The 18,182-nt window shown below is 34.3% G+C and overlaps 1 protein-coding gene across 1 annotated transcript in view; it reads left to right on the top strand.

The window, feature by feature from the left end:
• The window catches only part of PACRG (parkin coregulated), a 224,297-nt gene that overhangs the window by 45,982 nt on the left and 160,133 nt on the right, over positions 1 to 18,182 (top strand). Inside the window, exon 2 of the mRNA XM_074168706.1 lies at positions 542 to 676. Coding sequence (XP_074024807.1) covers positions 542 to 676 — 135 coding nt within the window. The remainder of the gene's footprint in view (positions 1 to 541; positions 677 to 18,182) is intronic.

Genomic DNA, 18,182 nt, shown 5'->3' on the forward strand with positions numbered 1-18,182 from the left:
TTTCTTCCAGTGCTTCAGCCATCAATTCTGAAGGGCTGGAAGTCATGTGAAAGCCAGATCCATAGCATTTGGAGGGATATGGTGAAGAAGATTAGGAAATGGCCAGAGAAAGACAATGGAAAGTGAGGACAGTTATATTCGATGGAAACCAAGTCAAATGACTTCTATACAGAAGCAAATAGAAAAATATTTCTTAAGGAGAAATGCTTAATTTTCCAAGAACTTCTACTTCATAATGTGAATATGTTCTTGGTGTTTTATTCTTAAAATGGTAATGGACATAGCTACAGTTTTTATGGGACAATCTGAAAGTAGTAACAAAAAAAAAAAAACAGTTAACAAAACCTGTTACTGAGGTCTAGCATGTAAAGAGGAAAGCAAATTATAATTAGGCAGATCAATGCTGTTCATCTTTCTTATCTGCTTCAATTTTTGAGCCATGTAAATTAGGCTTTTTCTAAAAGTATATTAGTACTGACCTATGGGTTTTTTTATTTTCTTTGGGTTTTGGTTTAGTTTTGGTTTTTGTTTTTTTTTTAAGGTAAAAGGGCCTCCACTTGCAGGAGCATTTAAAGAAAGACCAATAAAGCCCACAGCATTTCGCAAGTTTTATGAGCGAGGAGACTTCCCAATTGCCCTTGACCATGATACCAAAGGAAACAAAATCAACTGGAAGGTAAGTTATGGCACAGCTGTGACAGCTCACTGAGCTTATTGAAGTGACATCTCTCATTGTCAAATAAAGTTGGCTTATAAGTAAATAAACTGAAATAATTTCTTAGCAAATGGAAGATGGTGGGGAAGCTGTTAGAGAAAGGCCCTTGAGTCAGCTGTCTACCTTGGCTAACAATTAAATTATATGCTGCAAAAAGAAGATGACAGAGTTGCTTTGCCTTAGAGAATTGTTTCCTGCCCAATTCTTCTCTATTTTTATGAGGACCTGGCAATGCAGTCTGTTTCAGACAGTCCATCAAATGATGGAAGTGGCTGGATACAGTGAGCAGCAGCCATTTATCTCCCCCAAATTTCACCTTCCTGCAGGACACTTCCAAATAGAAGCTTTAATTACCTAAATGGATAGGTCAAGATTGCCTGCTCCCTGAAAATGCAGAGCAGAATACAAACGAAGGCAGATTCTCATTCCGCAGCTGTACTCTCAGTCTACAGCATATGTCAGACAGCGTAATCGCTGTCAGACGTGCTCCTGTTAGAGGCTGACCTCCACTGCTGAAACCATTATAGCTCCGACATTTCTCTGACAAAAGGTTAATTGGCTTCAAAATAAATGTATTGCCTAATGACTCCATTCTAATGCGGCTGTGTTTCTCTCTAAAAGGGTTGGTGATGTTATTTGTAAAACTTGCCAATCTTCTAAGTAACTACTGCAGACTTTTAAATTTAATTTGAAAAATGAATGCTGATCTTCAACCTGCTCCTACTATTTAATTATTTTGGTTATCATGAATTACTTCATTGTTTTGTGTTATTTATTGGACTAGAATAAGATTTTGCTGGAAGCAGTGATAGTTACAAAAAATGAACATGATATGCACAAGCAAAATATGTCAGATTCATAAAATGTTTTAAATTGTTCATGTCAAGAATCTGGTACCAATTTTAAATGTATGGCTGTGTTAATTCAACACAAAATGAAGAGATTTTGCAATCTTATAGCTGATACTCCTAATGAAGCCAATAGGACTAGACCTATAGTGCAGTAAGTGGTACTATGTAATTTGTTAGTAACTAGATTTTAAGGTAGCTTTTTTTGCTTATTGAAGTCTAGAGAAGAGATTTGTGGTACTGTTTTGTTGCCCACAGCAGTGCTGGATCAGCACAAAGAACAATTAATAGTTCTTGCAGCAAAGGAAATCGCTATCCAACAAGACGTTACCCATGATCAGAATGAGATTTAAACGACCCTAGAAATGCCCTTTTTGGACTAAAACTCACAGACTTACAACATAAGTCTGCACTCTAATCTTCATCACCAGCTAAGACCCAAAGGTGTTTTCCAAGCAACTGCAAAGATCTTCAGAAATTTTATCTTCACGTTTTATCTTGAGGCACTATCACTCCCAATTTCTCAAAATCAGACTGAGACGTACAAGAAAATTACCTCATTTTAATTACTATTTGACTCATATACCTGTATCATAAGGACTAGCATTGCACCAGATGATACTAGTGACTGCTTAGGTGACTTAGGACTTGAGGAAATGCAATGGAGCTGTGTCAGGGAAAGCTCAGATGGGACATAAGGAAAAGGTTCTTCACTGAGAGGTGTGGTCAGTCACTGGAACAGGCTCCTCAGGGAAGCACCAAGCTTGTCAGTGTTCAAGGAGTTTCTGGATGACATTCTTAGTCATATGATTTAGTTTTAGATAGTCCTGTGAGAAGTAGAGAGTTGGACTCGATCCTTCTGGGTCCCTTCCAACTTAAGATATTTTATGATTCTATGATTCTGTGACACCTTGCTAACTTGCTATCTACAAACCTTCCAGCCACAGCTGAATATCTAAAATGTTTGCTCCTTGTAGCTGACAGTTTGAATTGTTGAAAACATACTACCTTAAGACAGTCACTATAGCGGAGTCTCTAGTCAAAGATCCAGCATGTATTTTTTCTTAACACAATTTGCAATCTTACAGGCCTAATGTCTCTCTAGTGTCCACCTACCACAGTAAAACATTGGCATGTAGCTAGTGCAATGTAGGACTGAGATGCTGCGCAACAGTTGCTTTTGCTATTACTGTTAATCCTTTATTTCAAAATATATTATCACTACTTCAGCATGCATGCAAGAAGGCATAGTAGCAGACTATTCCATTCTTACATTAGCGCGTTACAGGGTCCAACCTCATTTCCCTTATTCCATGCCACTTGATTTAGTCACAAATCAGTCCAGACCGGGTTCTGTGGCAGGCACTCAAGAAGACAGTACTGAGGTTGTAGAATTACTTTAAGCTGTTGTTTAATTTGGCATACAACCATCATTGATTATCGTGCAGTTTAAGTAGATGAAGCAGGCAAAGAGTAGTTTTCTAGTTCAAACGTTACATTAGATAGCTTCTGAAGTCTTAGAGGCTGCCCACCATTGTAAAAGGGTGAGAATGTTGTTCATCATTAGCTAATATTTAAAGGCGCAGATAAAATAAGGTCTGTATTTATCCCTTGTTTTAAGGACACACTAATAGTCAAAATATCCAACATATATCTAATGGCTAATTTTCATCAATTCATCACATTTATTTGTAAATCTGATTAAATACGTAATTTTTTTAGAAATATATTTTACTCAATACTGCTTAAATTCATGAAAATGAAAAAAATATTTTAATAATGAAATGTGTTGAGGCAAAATGTTCTATAAAATCTTGGTGAACTATATTTTTTGCATTAATCATAATTCTAGTGGAAGGATAAAAAGAATAAATGGTAAAAGTGATATTTTAATCCTGCTATAATTGCACAAAATCAATGGTTTATTGTGAAAGGGTTTTTTTGCTTTGTTTAGATGTAATCATCTAGATCATAGTTCATTTCACTCTTGTTAGTTTGTCTAACAAGTGGTGGAGAGAGAAAATGCAAGGGGGTCTCAGAACCATGATTTGTTCTGACAAAGGAAAATACCACAAGATTTTGTTCTTTCCTACAAAACACACAGTTGGTTTTTGGTTTTTTCTTTGTTAATTTTTTATAGTTACTGAAACAAAACAAAATAACCATAATTGTCAGACATTGATTATATTTTTAAAACAATTTGAACTCTTGTTCAATATATGGTAATTCTGTGGACAGAATAGTCATTTTCAGCTAGAACAGAAGAATCTGAAATGTCTTAGTATCCATGAATTGAGTTAATATGTACAAAAAAGATCCGCACAAATGACCCTTGATTTTGTAACAGTTTTGCCTATCCCTAATTTTAAGCCCAGGGTTAATTTCCTGTAAGGGCTGACTACATATGACTATGATTGTATACCTAGATAAGATATAAATTTAAAGTTCAGGTACTATTTAGAACTATTGCTGAATAACTGCATGTGTTGAATCTTTAATTCTGAAATAACAGAGCTTTTTTGTTGTTAACGTTTAGCTTAATTTAAATTTAGTTAGAGGCATTTTTACTCCACTTAGTCCTAAGCAAGTCCCAGACAAGATTAAACTGTGCAGATATACCATGGTGTTTACCTTGGCGCCTTTTCTTAAAAGAGGGACCAAAGCAAATTTGTTCCACTGCAAAGTCATTATAGCAAAATGTGTCTCCTATGTGAATTCCCAGACTAAGTCTTTAACTTATGAAAGGCATCTCTTCTTTGAATACTCCTGTAATATTGGCATTCTGGTTGGGAAGTTTTACTATTATTGCAAGTTGAAATAAACATCTTTTAACTTAATGGAAGAAAACAGATGAACAGATAAAATATAATTCCAATATATAAATCATTATATACAAGATCAGGAAATTGAACCTGGTTTAAAAGAATACCATCCAGAGGAAAAAAAAAAAGAAAAAAAAAATTAAAAAAGCTCTCATAATACCAAACTAAAATTATCTGGTGTTAGAGGCTGTAATTACATTTATTTCTGAGAGAAGACAACATGACGGTTTTGCTTTCCTAATCTTTGTTTTCAAAATTAGAGAAAATTTGTCCTTCTGTCATTTTCAAAAGGTGAATGTAGAGAATGGCTTGTTAATTATGTTTGTGAAAAGAAACCCACCATCTTTATGACTCATTATACAATTTTTTGGTTTGATTACAATTACAGTGAAAGAATCCATACAAAAGGAATTCAAGACTTCTAATCCCCATTAAGGGGATCTACTAACAGCCAGTGAATTCTTTGCTAAATGGCATACACTCAATGTAATATTCAGATTTCATTAAATAGAACTGTATAGATATCAGTGCCTTAAAATTGCTGCAAATTTATAATACTTGTATTTTTTTATAAATTAATAACTTTTGAGATCTAGAAATAAACAAATTCTTTGGTTAAATTATTCAAAAAATGTTCAAGGGTCTTTCCAAATTTGACGCATTTGGTTTTTGTTCTACTAACAGAGAATGAATAATAATAGTGTGGTTTGAAAATGTGTTTCTGATGTGTATCAAACATAAAAGTTTGGAACATAAATTGTTCCTTATTTAGAGTTAGATAATAGTAGAAAGTTGTCTTTTTAGAAAAAGAATGTGTTAAAATATTTATAAGCCCTTTGACTACTTATGTGGGATCCTGCAGTTCTCTTTTAGCTTATGTATATCAGAAATTTATTTCAAAATGTAGTAATATATTCTTTTGCACAATCTCACACCCAGCTACGAATAATAAAAGCTCATAGTCTAGGTTTGAAAAGGACTTCCATTTTTAAATATACATTACTGAATTAAAAAAGGTCAGAATGCAATTAAACCTTTGACTAAGAAAGTTGATAAAACTGAGAAAGTATTTCTGAATTATTAAGAATGTGTTTGAAATGCAGTCTTTCTGTATCATACAGAAAGTCATCAGAATGTTTGAAATTTTTTTTTTTAGGGATTGGGGTTAATTATAAAAGTCATTATGCAGGGGAAAAAAAAAAGCTTCTGGTCTTCAAAAGAATTTTAGCAATTTCAAAGAACTGAAAACCAAATTCAGAACCACAAACTTCTCAAGCAAAATGTCAAAATGAACATGATTACCATCTTTTGGGGTTCATGTTTTTTTTCTAGAATAGCTATGTTCACTAAGGATGTGACTTTTACCATTTTAATTTCTCTTCATCCTCTCTTTCCTACATAGCTTGTTTTTTTCAGGGACTAGTATAAGCCATGGTAGCAAAATTACTTCTTGGTGATAGAAACTAGATGCAGTGGTAAAAGAAAGTGTTCCGCCCTTAACATCGTGAATTGGAATTGTACATCCACTTTTTCCTTGTGCAGACTATTGAAGGTTGCTTTTGGTAAGAGGGATTACAAATAATTTAAACATGACACAGAACTGCAATTTTTATTATCTCTCATTCTTTATTTGCTTTTTATCATCATGTTGTATATTAGTTTATATAAAATTCTGAGGTGCCATGATTAAGCTGGTACCTATAACCAGCACCAAGAAAATTCTTTTTTGTTTTTTGATTTGGTTTAGTTTCTTTGGTTTTGGCATTGGGCTTTGTTTTGGGGTTTTTCTCCATAAAATTACAGAATCACAGAATTGTCAGAGTTGGAAGGGACTTCTAGAGATCATATAGTCCAACTCCCCTGCTAAAGCAGGATTGCTGAGTTCTAAATTTTGTTTTATTTTCATGGAAATGCAACCTTTTTTGCTTGTTTTGTTTAGCAAACTTTCCATGAGCCAGCAATGTGCCCTTGTCACCAAGAGGGCCAATGGAATCCTGGGCTGCATAGGGAAGAGTGTGGCCAGTAGGTCGAGGGAGCTCATTCTCCCCCTCTACTCTGCACTGGCGAGGCCACAACTGGAATACTGTGACCAGTTCTGGGCTCCCCCGTTCAAGAGAGACAGAGAACTACTGGAGAGAGTCCAACGTAGGGCAACTAAAATGATTGAGGGATTGGAGCATCTCTCTTATGAGGAAAGGCTCAAAGAGCTGGGGCTCTTTAGCCTGGAGAAGGCTGAGGGGAGACCTTATCTATGTTTACAGGTACCTAAAGGGTGGGTTGAAGGATGATGGAGCTGGACTCTTTTCAGTGGTTCCCAGCGATAGGATGAGGGGCAACGGGCACAAGCTGGAACACAGGAAGTTCCATTTAAATACGAGGCGAAACTTCTTTACGGTGAGGGTGACAGAGCACTGGAACAGGCTGCCCAGGGAGGTTGTGGAGTCCCCTTCTCTGGAGATTTTCAAGACCTGCCTTGATGCAGTCCTGAGTAATGTGCTCTGGGCAGTCCTGCTTTAGCAGGGGAGTTGGACTAGATGATCTCTAGAGGTCCCTTCCAACTCTGACAACTCCGTGATTCCATGATTTGAAGGATAAGTTTTAAGTGAGAGAAGATATATTTTTTTATATCAAGCAATATAGTTGGAAGGGGAGTTTCAGTTTCAGAGCTCCCAAGTAACGTCTCTCAGTATTTTTCATTTTTGTAGCATTGTCTTGCCATTAAACCACATGAATAAACACCGTATGTCAATCCCTATGTAGTACTAAGTAAACTTAGGTAACACTTCCCAGACTTCAAATCCCCAAACAATTTTTAAATGGTTGGAAGGAGCTCATTTGCCCTACAGAATGACCCCATTATTATACTAATGTTTTGCAATTTATAGAGGTGAGATTGTAGTAATAGTAGAAGTTGAGGGGTTTTAATAGCTTATTACCATCAGAAGGGGAAGGTCCAACTTTCCTTCGCCTCTTCTGCTGTTTGGCTCTCTGTAAGTAAATTTATCTCACTAACTCAGGGAAAAAAGGTGGATGTGTTTTTTCTCGATTAGCAACATGTCCACAGTCTTGTGAACTTTGATTACAAAATGGTCCATGAGTGGTAAAGCATGGTGAAGGAGAGAGAAACAGTAGTGAAGTACAGTGAAGAATGGGAGTGAGTTGAAGGATCTCAAAACTTTTTTTCATTTCAACAGCAATGAACTGTTAGATTAGTTTATCTGTTCATGGAATTGCAGCCTCAGATAACTGAAAGCAAGGAGAACAAACTGCCTATGAAAAATATTACTTTCCTTTTGCATTTATTTTCCTATATAGAGATTTTTTTTTTCTGCTTCCATTCTTTGTTAAACTATGTTTAATATCTTCTTAGTAAAAGATACTGAGAGGACACTCTCATCTTAAAGAAAACTTGTAAATCCCCCACAAGTGTTGTCATGCAGAATGAAAGGGCTTTGCAAGATTATAGACAAAGAGGAGTGGCTGTGTATCGTGCTTAGGCACAGTGGGTACAGCACAGAGTAGTGTTAGTTTCCATTTTATTTAATGTCTTCATTAATGTTTTAAGAAATAGTTCAGAGTTTTCTTCTGCAACAGACTTCTGTTTATCTTCCCCAGAGGGCTCCTTGTTTTAATCACTTCGGTGATGGTTTTTAAGCCTGTCTCCAATACAGTTGTATTGGTATAAGAGAAAATTGCAGTGTGGATTCAAAAGAAGGCATCTGAAAGCAAGAATTGCTTAAGCCAGAAGTAAGAAATAATAATTTAGAGAGACTAAAAATATGGGTGGAGGTAAAAAAAGAAAGTCTGGAAGAAACAAATTTTAAATGCTACCTCTGGGAAAAAAAAAAAAAAAACAACAAAACAACAAACTAAAACAAACCCAATTATATTAACAGACTCAGTGTAAAGGAATAGTTTGGGAAATAATAAATTTATTTTTTAAAGGACAGTAAAAAACTCAGTTTCCTGTGCAGACAGTAATACAGCAAATTTGAGATACGGCATGGTAGCAAGAAAGAATTATTCAATTTTAAACTAAAAATGTTGCAATAGCTCTGTTGCACCATCTTAAATCAGAAATCATTAGTAATCTGTATACTATGGCTTACTGAAGCAAGCAAGAGCAAATACTGTTCATAAACAGTTGTATATAGACAAATTCGTTATTCATTCATTCGTTCTTCTTTGTGACTGTGTACTAGTGCCCAACTAATGACTATCAAAGGCTCTGTCTTTGCTGATGTGCGTGTGACTTTTTCTTAGATTGTTAAAAATTGTAATTACTATTCTGTTCTCATTTTCTTTCTAAATGCATAATACTAAAAAATAGCAACATGTTAATGACTATGACCTGATTTTCATTTAAATGAAAACTCCTTTAAATCTCTTAAGCAATATTGTGTATGTACAACCCACTCTATGACCTGAAATCATACAAAAGAGATACAGAATAAATGCAATATCTTTTCTAGCAAATAAAGCAACAGAATTCCAATTGACTGCATTAGAATTGGATCCTTGTTGCCATAGATAAATATTATCCATTATCTTGTCCCTTTTTTTTGCATGTGGTATAATAAATTTTCCTACTGATCTACTAGGTTTTTAATCCTTGATAATGCTCACAGGAATCCATTTCTGATCAATTATAAATTATAATGTCCTGAGTTATCAAAATTATAGAAGTTATGATCATACTTTTGATAATAGCAGACTTAAATCTCTCTCTTACATCTAAGAAGTGTTAGTTTATATCTAATCACATTTATAATTAATAATGGGTTAATTTTATATTTATATTCAATAGATACATGGTTGGTTTTTTCTTCAAAAGTCACTGTTTATACTGACTCTATCAATTTATGTGAGTTAGCTAAAATTATCCATCTTTTATTTACAAACTAAAACAGGGTATCAAGCTGATGTCCTTCCATTAAGGCAACAGTTTAACAGTTGTTGAATAACTCTGGGTGCTTTCAGTTTTCATTCATGATACATATAGTCACAGAAAGTGTTAGAGCAATAGGTTTCTCATTTGAAACTTCTACATTGATTTGATCCTATCACTAACTAACATTAATTCCAAATAAATTTAGTCTGTTCAAATCTTACTTTTCAAAAGCACTACACCAGAATTAATTTTCAATTGAAAAACACTTCTTAATAATAATGCATCTATTAACTGCATGCTTAAAACAGTCATTAAAAATTTGGGTAGCCGATGGCTCTGCAATATGCATTTTTCTGTTGGCTCACTACTTCCTAATACTAATCTGCAAATCATTCACGACTCTCCTCTTTTCTGTTAAATTCTTTTTCACATCAGAAAAGGAGATGTCTTTGCAGGTCTCAGAAGAAATTTGTGACATTGGGGATTTAAAAAGAAGCTTATCAAAATGCTTTTTCAAAACACTGCTGCAAAACACTGTTTTTATGAAATCCCATAAAATTCAAAGTAACTATTTCAATACTTATAGACATTCTCATCAGTTGTTTTTAGTTTATACACTTAAACTAATATTTGTGGTGAACAATGAATTATGTCACATTATGTATTAGAGATTACTCAATGCAATCTCTTCTTTCTTACCACTTGTGAGTCACAAAAATCTAATTCTTCCTAGAGTTAGGATTTTTACAGTCCTCTGGTCTTTTCCATTTCTTTCATATTTATAATTTAAGAATCTAATGAAATGTCTCTTTTCTCCATGCTCAGATAAAGTACCATATTTATTAAAAATATGACATGTACATTTGCTTAACAGCTGAATAATATGTTTCCCTTAAAAAGTAAAGGATGCTTTCCTGGAAATGATTGAGATCTTCTTTATTTTAAGAGCATCAATGCTGAATCTGGGGACTAGTGTTCATCTGGAGTCTAAAACAGGCCTTGCAAAGAGTAGCGACAGTTTACCTGATTCCTATAGTACAGAGCTGCCATATTTCAATTATTAATTCCTCTGTGGCTAATTAATAGTCACAACTTATCCCAGGATTCTAGAAAACAGTAATATTGTGGCAGTTAATTTACTGTTCCTTTCTCCCTGCATACACAATTAAAGCCATTCCTTTATTTGATGTAAATTGCCATCTCTTGAAAGCGTATGGAATGAAAACCCAGCCATGTATCAGAAATAACTTTAATTTAAATTTGCTAAATGACCTCTGAAAGCTAGATGAAAGATTTTCTGCTGAATGGGCTGGTGCTCCCTGCCTGTATAATTTATGTGAGAAATTAGTGCGAATGGTTCACTTTTATGGAGCAGTGCTGCTTGTAGCAAGCCTGCAGAAACAATTTTCCCCCAAGCCTCCATCTGTTCTTCAAACCAGGGCATATGCCATCTCATCGAGCTTGAAAGTCAACTGATTTATAACTCCTGAAAAGAGCATAGATTGAAAAGAAAGGTCGACTGCTGCTATGTGACAATGATTTGCTAGGCACTTGGATAAAGACAATTCACATTACTATGGACCCTAGAGGGCACAAGTGATGTTGTAAGCTTCAAAAGTTGGTAGATTGACATATAGGACGAAAACAAATTGCTCCTCCTCCTTCAGTTAAACAGCTACCTCTCTCCTTAAAGGTGGAAACTTTTTAGGAGGTAAGTTGGTAATATAGCCAAGTCATCTTGTTATACTGTGTTTCAGGCAGAATAAGCTTTTCCTAGCTACAAAGGTTGTCATCTATAAGTGAGAGATCTTGTTCGACTTTAATCTTTAAGCTGCAAGCAGAAACATCTGCCTTTAAAAGTGCTTCATGTTGTTTGTCAGGAAGTTTTGTTCAGTGCCACAGAGCTTTGACAGATTTTCTGTATCTACTCTGATTTCTGAGCCCTATTCCAATTAATGGATGGCTTGTTCTCTGTCCATTAGTTGTCAGTCTTTCTCCTTTTGCCCAAATATTGCAGAGTTGTCTGGCAAGTGACAAAACAAATGGAATTGATAACATAAAAATCAATGCGTGTTTGATGTTTTCATTCCTGGTAGCCAGATACTGTGACCGTTCTACTTTGAGGCTCAGAGACTGAATAATTTCTTCAACTACTTGTTTTATCAAGTCTTTTTTTTTTTTTTTAATAATTTCAGGAAAAAATGGCATATAGTTAAGTGCATTCTTAACTTAAGAAAGGTAATGTAAAAATGATGCAAATAGAGTCTTTTAATGTGAAAATCGGGGGGCAGTTTTTGCCTTGAAAAACACAGAGCTGTAGTATAAAAAGTACATGTGAGTAACAGGAAGAATCATCCTCTACAATCCTCTTGGTTCTTGTTGAAGTATCTGTAGCATCTGTTTAAAAAAAAAAATTGCTTTGTGGCTTTCCACAATCGCCTAATGTTATGTAGCCATGGATATCCTGACCTAACTCACTTAAATGAGTATACTTTCTGAACATCATATAACTTGATAAAGAAAAGCAGAGCAGTGCAGACTAACTAGATCACTATTATGAATTATTTCTGTTGTATAAATGGAATCTCAAACACTTAAGTCAGTACCCAGGGTATGTACTGGGTATCCCTATATTGTATATGCTATTAACTGACTAAAGATGATGAAAATGTAGAGCTAATAAACTGTGACAATTAAATACAAATTGTAAACATCTTAGTTCGCTGTGTTGAGGTGTTGAGGAGATGTGTTATACAGTTATAATAAGGTTTTATAAAATTGTAAATTGTGTAAAGGAGAATGTGAGGTGTTTAAGAAAACTTCACACTGTATATCTCTAGTAAAAATTAATCAAGAAAAGTTCACTATTGCTGAAAACATATATTCTGAAAACATATATTCAAAACACATATTCAACAAATGCCTCTACTTTAGAAATATATTATAATGGGTGTCTGTTCTCATCAGGTTTGTGAACCGCTATACATTTTGTTACCCTTTCATTTTTGTTGCCCACTATATGTTAGGTGTGTGCATGGGATAAATTTATCTCCCTCAGTTCCATTTCATTTGCTATACTGTTTCCCAAGTATAAATTAGTTTGTCATCATCTCAGTATCATTTTCTCGTCACTAGCCTCTAGGAACCTTTGACATCAAATTCATGTTCACATCTACTATGCTGCAGAGTTCTGATCTGGGCTCAGCACTACTCTTATTCCTTATCTTGTTACTCTGCTAATTAAAGCTCTGTTTGCTTAATACCTAGTTTTATTGTCCTTTTCCTTTCTTTCCTGTTGGTTCTTTCATGTGTATCTCCTCTTGCTTATCTGTGAAGAATTTTCTTCATATGAACTTATCCATGAAGACAGCTCAGAAGGAACTGGTTTAAGCTTTATACTCGAATAAGGAATGTTTTTTACATGTTTTATTTTGTCTAAATGTGTCCTTGAATAGAAATCTTTCAGATAAGATTCATGAAAACTTCCTAAAACAATAAGACTTAAATTTTAACCTTTTCACACACACACCCCAAATTCCCTCTTCCTTTGAAACTTGTCAGCTTGGTTCAATAAAATATCAATTTTGCAAGAAAGAGATCTGTTCCTGCAGAGATTTAAGCATGTAGTTAATGCCTTGTGATCAAACCCACTGAAGCCATACTTTTGCTTATACTATATAGCAGTGGTGTTAGTGATATGATGTACCTACCTCTAAAATGAGAAAAAGATATTTATATTTGTTTGTTTTTAATCATAATCATGTAACTTTCTTAATAAGTGCTAGTTTCAAATTAATGTTATTGCATCTTTAGGACATTAATGGTCAAGACCTTTAAAAATGAAACTCATTTAAATGTGTCCAAAACAACTCTATTGAGGTGGTTGAATAGTGCCTTTTTTATGAAAACTTTGAAGACTGAGTCTATATTTACATTTCAAATAGCAATGTGGATATTTGAGAGTAGTAGTATCGTGTGGCAAGTTATCAGGGCTAAAATAAATTACCTTAAATATTTAAATGAGATAGTTCCCCTTGGCTTTCAGCTTTTGCACATTAATGCTCAGGAAACAACAGGCAATTATAGGGAATTGTAAATACTGCAGTTTTTGTACTAAGTGACAGAATCTGTGGGTTGCTAGTTTTCTCTCCTGTGATTTCCTTCAATATCATGCCAAAAAACGTATCTTACTTTGGGTTTAAAGGAATACCAGCTAAACAGGCCCTCTATAATGAAACAACCTAAGTGCTGTAGGACCTACTGGAAGTCTATATTTATAACATCAGAGCTAAAACCCAAAACCACCTAACTGGCACATTATACTTAAAAATAATTAATTTAAGTCTTGTGCATTGGAACTGATTTTCTATGTTTTAATTAATACTATGTTTATATGTGCAGGTAAATCCATGCTTTATTTAAAGAATTATTACAAAAAGGATAGACAAATAATACCTCAGAATGCCACAAATAATGATTTTTAAAGAGGTATGAATATTCAGATGAACATCTCCTCAGGCTAGAATGAGGCTAAAAAAGGTTGTAGCTTCCAGTGTAATCTAAACTTCAGTCTAATAATATACCTCTTTATGAGCATGAGTTGTATTGTAATGTAGTGAATCTTGTCTTATGAAGACTAAGCACACTGAAGTAGAGTTCTTGTCTGAAAAAGTAACACAATTAAAGTTGAAGTGTTCTGTTCATATCCAAAGGAATTCTACTAGCATCAGAAGCTAGTGGTCTTACACTTAAGAAATCATAAATAGCTATATGACCCTGTACAGTAAGTGATGTTCCCGCTTTGTGCTTCTTATCTTGTCCTTTCAGACTCCTAAAAGGGCCAGTTCAGGTGGCAGGCCCCTGCTTTGCCTTGCCATTTAATAATAGCACCAGAACTTTGCTTCTCTTATTATTCCTAGGTTGGTAAAATGGGGCCCCTGGATAAAGCCCCTGACTGCAGCAGAAACATTCCTTTTAACAAAGCCCTAGCTGGAGTTTCAATTTCACACTTGGAACTCAGGTGAATTTCAGTTTCCTCTGAGTTGTTGCTGACCTTGTGCTTCCACAATGTGAAAGACAGTATGCATTATTAGCTGATCTTAATATGAATTTTTTGCTTAATATTTTCACCAATCATTTCATATGCTTGCTGAGAAAAAAAAAAAAAAACAAACAACCCAGGAACCACAAAAAAACCACAGGTGAAAACAGTGAAAACTGCAGTCCTTTTTATGCCTGTGCCAAAGTATAACCTGTTCTTGTGCACCAGTTGGATGGAAATGTGAGCTATTAAGTTGATACAAAATGGCATAATATACATAAGTTTGGCAATTTGGGTGTCACAGATATTAAGACTACTTTATTCCTTTCAGAGTTAAAGTTAATTTGCCTGTTTAAAGTTCTCACCATCATACATTTCTCACGGGTTGATTCAGTCTGAGTTCAAATAATAGTTGGCAATTTGGGATTTAAGAGAAAATTTCTAGTTTAAGCTAAAGACGAAAAAAAGCTGCATTTCATTTTTTTCTTGTAGAATTAAACCTGTATTTTATTTCTTGTTTCTGCTATACTATTTTTCATTCCTTTTATGTTTTGCTGCATTTCCGAAGAGGCAGGAAAAATAGCTATCTGAAACTCTTCGGTAACATCACTGAATTTTAGATAAAGATTATCTGATAAGGAAAATCCTAGATCTTTATTGAATTTATGCATGTATTTTTATTAATTTTTAAACTTGAAGTTACTCAAATCATTTATTCACAAATTACATCAGAAATGCATGGTAAAATATTTGCAATGTGTCTCTAATCACCTGTGATAAATTTGTTATATTATTTCTGTGAGGTAATAAAAGGCGACCATACAATTTAGTCCAGATGCAATAGAAGTCCTATGCTATGTATAAGAATGAAAGGATGAAGTGAATACAACTTCCTGTTCATATAGCTCTTGTAAACAGTCTGTCAGAGATCTTTTGTCTACAGACATTTCTGAATACAGACAAGATAATATTTATGCTACAAAGTTGTAGATAATTAGGACAATAAATCTGTTTGCTCTCAAGGGCATGGAAAGACATGCTTTTATGGATTTACCACCTCAGAAGGTGACTTAAACTATCTGACTTTGCATGAAGTTGATTTGGAATGCTCACATGATTAGAATAGGGAAAGGAGAGGGAAGGGAAGGGAAGGGAAGGGAAGGGAAGGGAAGGGAAGGGAAGGGAAGGGATTAGTTCAGTTGGAAGGGACCTACAATGATCATCTAGTCCAACTGCTTGACCACTTTCTGATGCGTTAGACACAGCTAGTAATCATCAGTACTAAAAATCATGGAGAGCAGGAACTTCAGCCCCATACCTTTTCCCCAGGTAATTGTTTATTTATGCATTTAGGATCCTAGATCATTAATCTAGTTTTTTGAAACATAAACTAGTTGTGGTCCAGAATTCCAGTTATTGGTTAACATTGGGTTATTTGATGAATATTTAAAAGTAGTGAATACATGTTGGGACTGCTAGAATTGTGCTGTTCCTCTTACTCTTTAATTTTATCAAAGAAGTTTGCTGATAAACCTTAGAATGTAAAAGTGAGTTCTCTCTAAGAGTGAAGTATGTTTTCTCTGCTTTAATAATTAATTCTGTACCTATGTATATTTCATTATGAAGTGGTAGCCTTTTACACTGCTGTTACTTCTGTAACAAAACTACTCCCCTGTCCTTATGCAGGATAGGGGATAATGTGCATGAGAACATTAGAATGTTTTTTCTAACTTTTTATTTTTAAAACAATAATATTTTCGCATCAGCTAAGAAATCTCTTCATTTATATGCACATTCTCACTTGCAGATAATGCGTATGGTGGCATAACAGGATAAGCCTCTAAAATATTATCTAGATAAAACCTACTGCCTTTTTTTTCCAGGGGGATTTTTAAAAGTAGTTATGTCTGATCCAGTATGACCTCATTTGAAAGAGATTTGATTCAGGTGTTTGATGTCCTTCCATACATATTAAATTTCACTAAACCAGGAGAAGCTACCATGACCTACCTAGAATCTACCAAGAAATATCGTGCATCTTTGGAATTCTTTGCAGTCATTCAGCAAAATGTAGTGCCTAAGTCCTGTTGTTTGGTCAGTATTTGTTGCAGAATACTTTGAATTTCTTGGTAAAGTTGTAAAATAGGCAGATTCTGTGATCACAAATTCCCGTGTAAGTCTGTCTAATTCATAGGTTTAGCAGGCCTAATATTTTCTACTAACTGTACTGGCTTTTTACTCTTATTTATTTCTAACTTTAAACCTGTTGGGGGAGGAGGGGGGGGGGAAGTGTCTTATAGAAATATTTAACCTATTTTCCAAAAAATGCTACTCTTTTATGAAGAACCATGACAAAACCTTTTTAATGACCTTTTAAAGAAAGGCCTTCTGATTAAAGTGCAGCTTATAGTATCAAATGTTTCTCAGTTGCCTACAACTTCATCTTCCAAGAATTCTAAGTTCAAAACGCTCATTCCTCCTTAGCAAAGTGTTGTATCTATATCCTGTAAAATGTTCATCTGAGTATCATTATATTTTTTAAGAAGTTCCATCATTTTTACCAACTAGGGGTGTACTAACTATAGTTCTATAATTTCTGGAAGGTTATTACATTTCCCGTTCATCAGATCTGTGGCCCAGTTGTTGCTATTAATTAGTGTGAATGTTTTCTAGCGCATTCATCACTCTGTACTCCTTTCAAACTCCCGGCATCTGGTTTATTTTGTGAGTTTATTCCAGAATCTTCTCTTTTTTTTTTTTTCTTTTCCTTTTTTTTTTTTTTGCCACATCATTTACTGCTGTTGGTACTTAATTTTTATTGCTATAAAATAGAAAGTCTTTGGGTTTGTATCTTGCTTTTACAAAACTATAACAAAGATGGTATTTACTTTTTCATCAAAATCCTTGCCTTTCTAAATAATGATCTGAGATCCCAGATAATTTTGAGTTTCTGCAAATATTTTGTCCTGGCATTTTATTGTATTTCTCACTGTTGGTCTTCATAAATTTATGTATTAGTTCTTAGTTTGTTTTTTGGGCATTTTGGCGGGTTTTTTACATGTGTTTTACTATAGTTTATGCTTACTGACTCCAAGAGAGTTTGATTACTGAAGTCCAAAATTTGATGGATTTCTTTTTGTTAAATTAAATGAAATGAGACGTTGAAGAATGGATGACTGGCTGGTAGCACTTATGCAGAAGGCTAAGGGAGATGAAATTGCAGTCTTCCAATGCCTAAGGGGGTATAATGGAGGACATAACACTTTTTCAGACACTTTCAGACACAATTCCAGTTGGACAGTGGAAAAATAGTTATCCATGTTTTGGGCAGGGGATTGAGTGAGATGATCTTTAGAGGTCTCTACCAAAGTAAATTATTCTGTGATTCTATGAAATTAAATGGATGAGCCTAATATTTTGTATTTCTGCATTACCTTTCTTTTGAAAAAGCCAAAACGTACTACTGCTTAATGAGTACAGTTTCCCAGTGCTTCTCAAACATAGATGTTTTACTGGTAAAGAAACTGAGGCACAGAATTAATGCCACAACTTTAAATGCTGTTAATGGACTTAATTTATTCCATTATATTCTTAACATTCCTTTAACTTAAAGCCATGTTTCTTTCATGTGCATTATTTATACATAGATATATATCTATAAATTACATAGTTATCACTTCCTAGCCTTATCAGGTAACTTTACAATTGCATTCATAAGATGTCTGACATTTGTATTCATGTTCAGTTTACTGTAACTAAATGCTTAATGTAAAAATATCTCCAGCTTTAGATCTTACAGTCAACACACTGTAGCGGCTCTCTAAACTTGTGTCAGTCTGATTCTTCTAGAAGACTTTGAAATTGA

This window comes from Numenius arquata, chromosome 2, assembly GCF_964106895.1.
Source record: "Numenius arquata chromosome 2, bNumArq3.hap1.1, whole genome shotgun sequence".
NCBI classification, from domain to species: Eukaryota; Metazoa; Chordata; class Aves; order Charadriiformes; family Scolopacidae; genus Numenius; species Numenius arquata.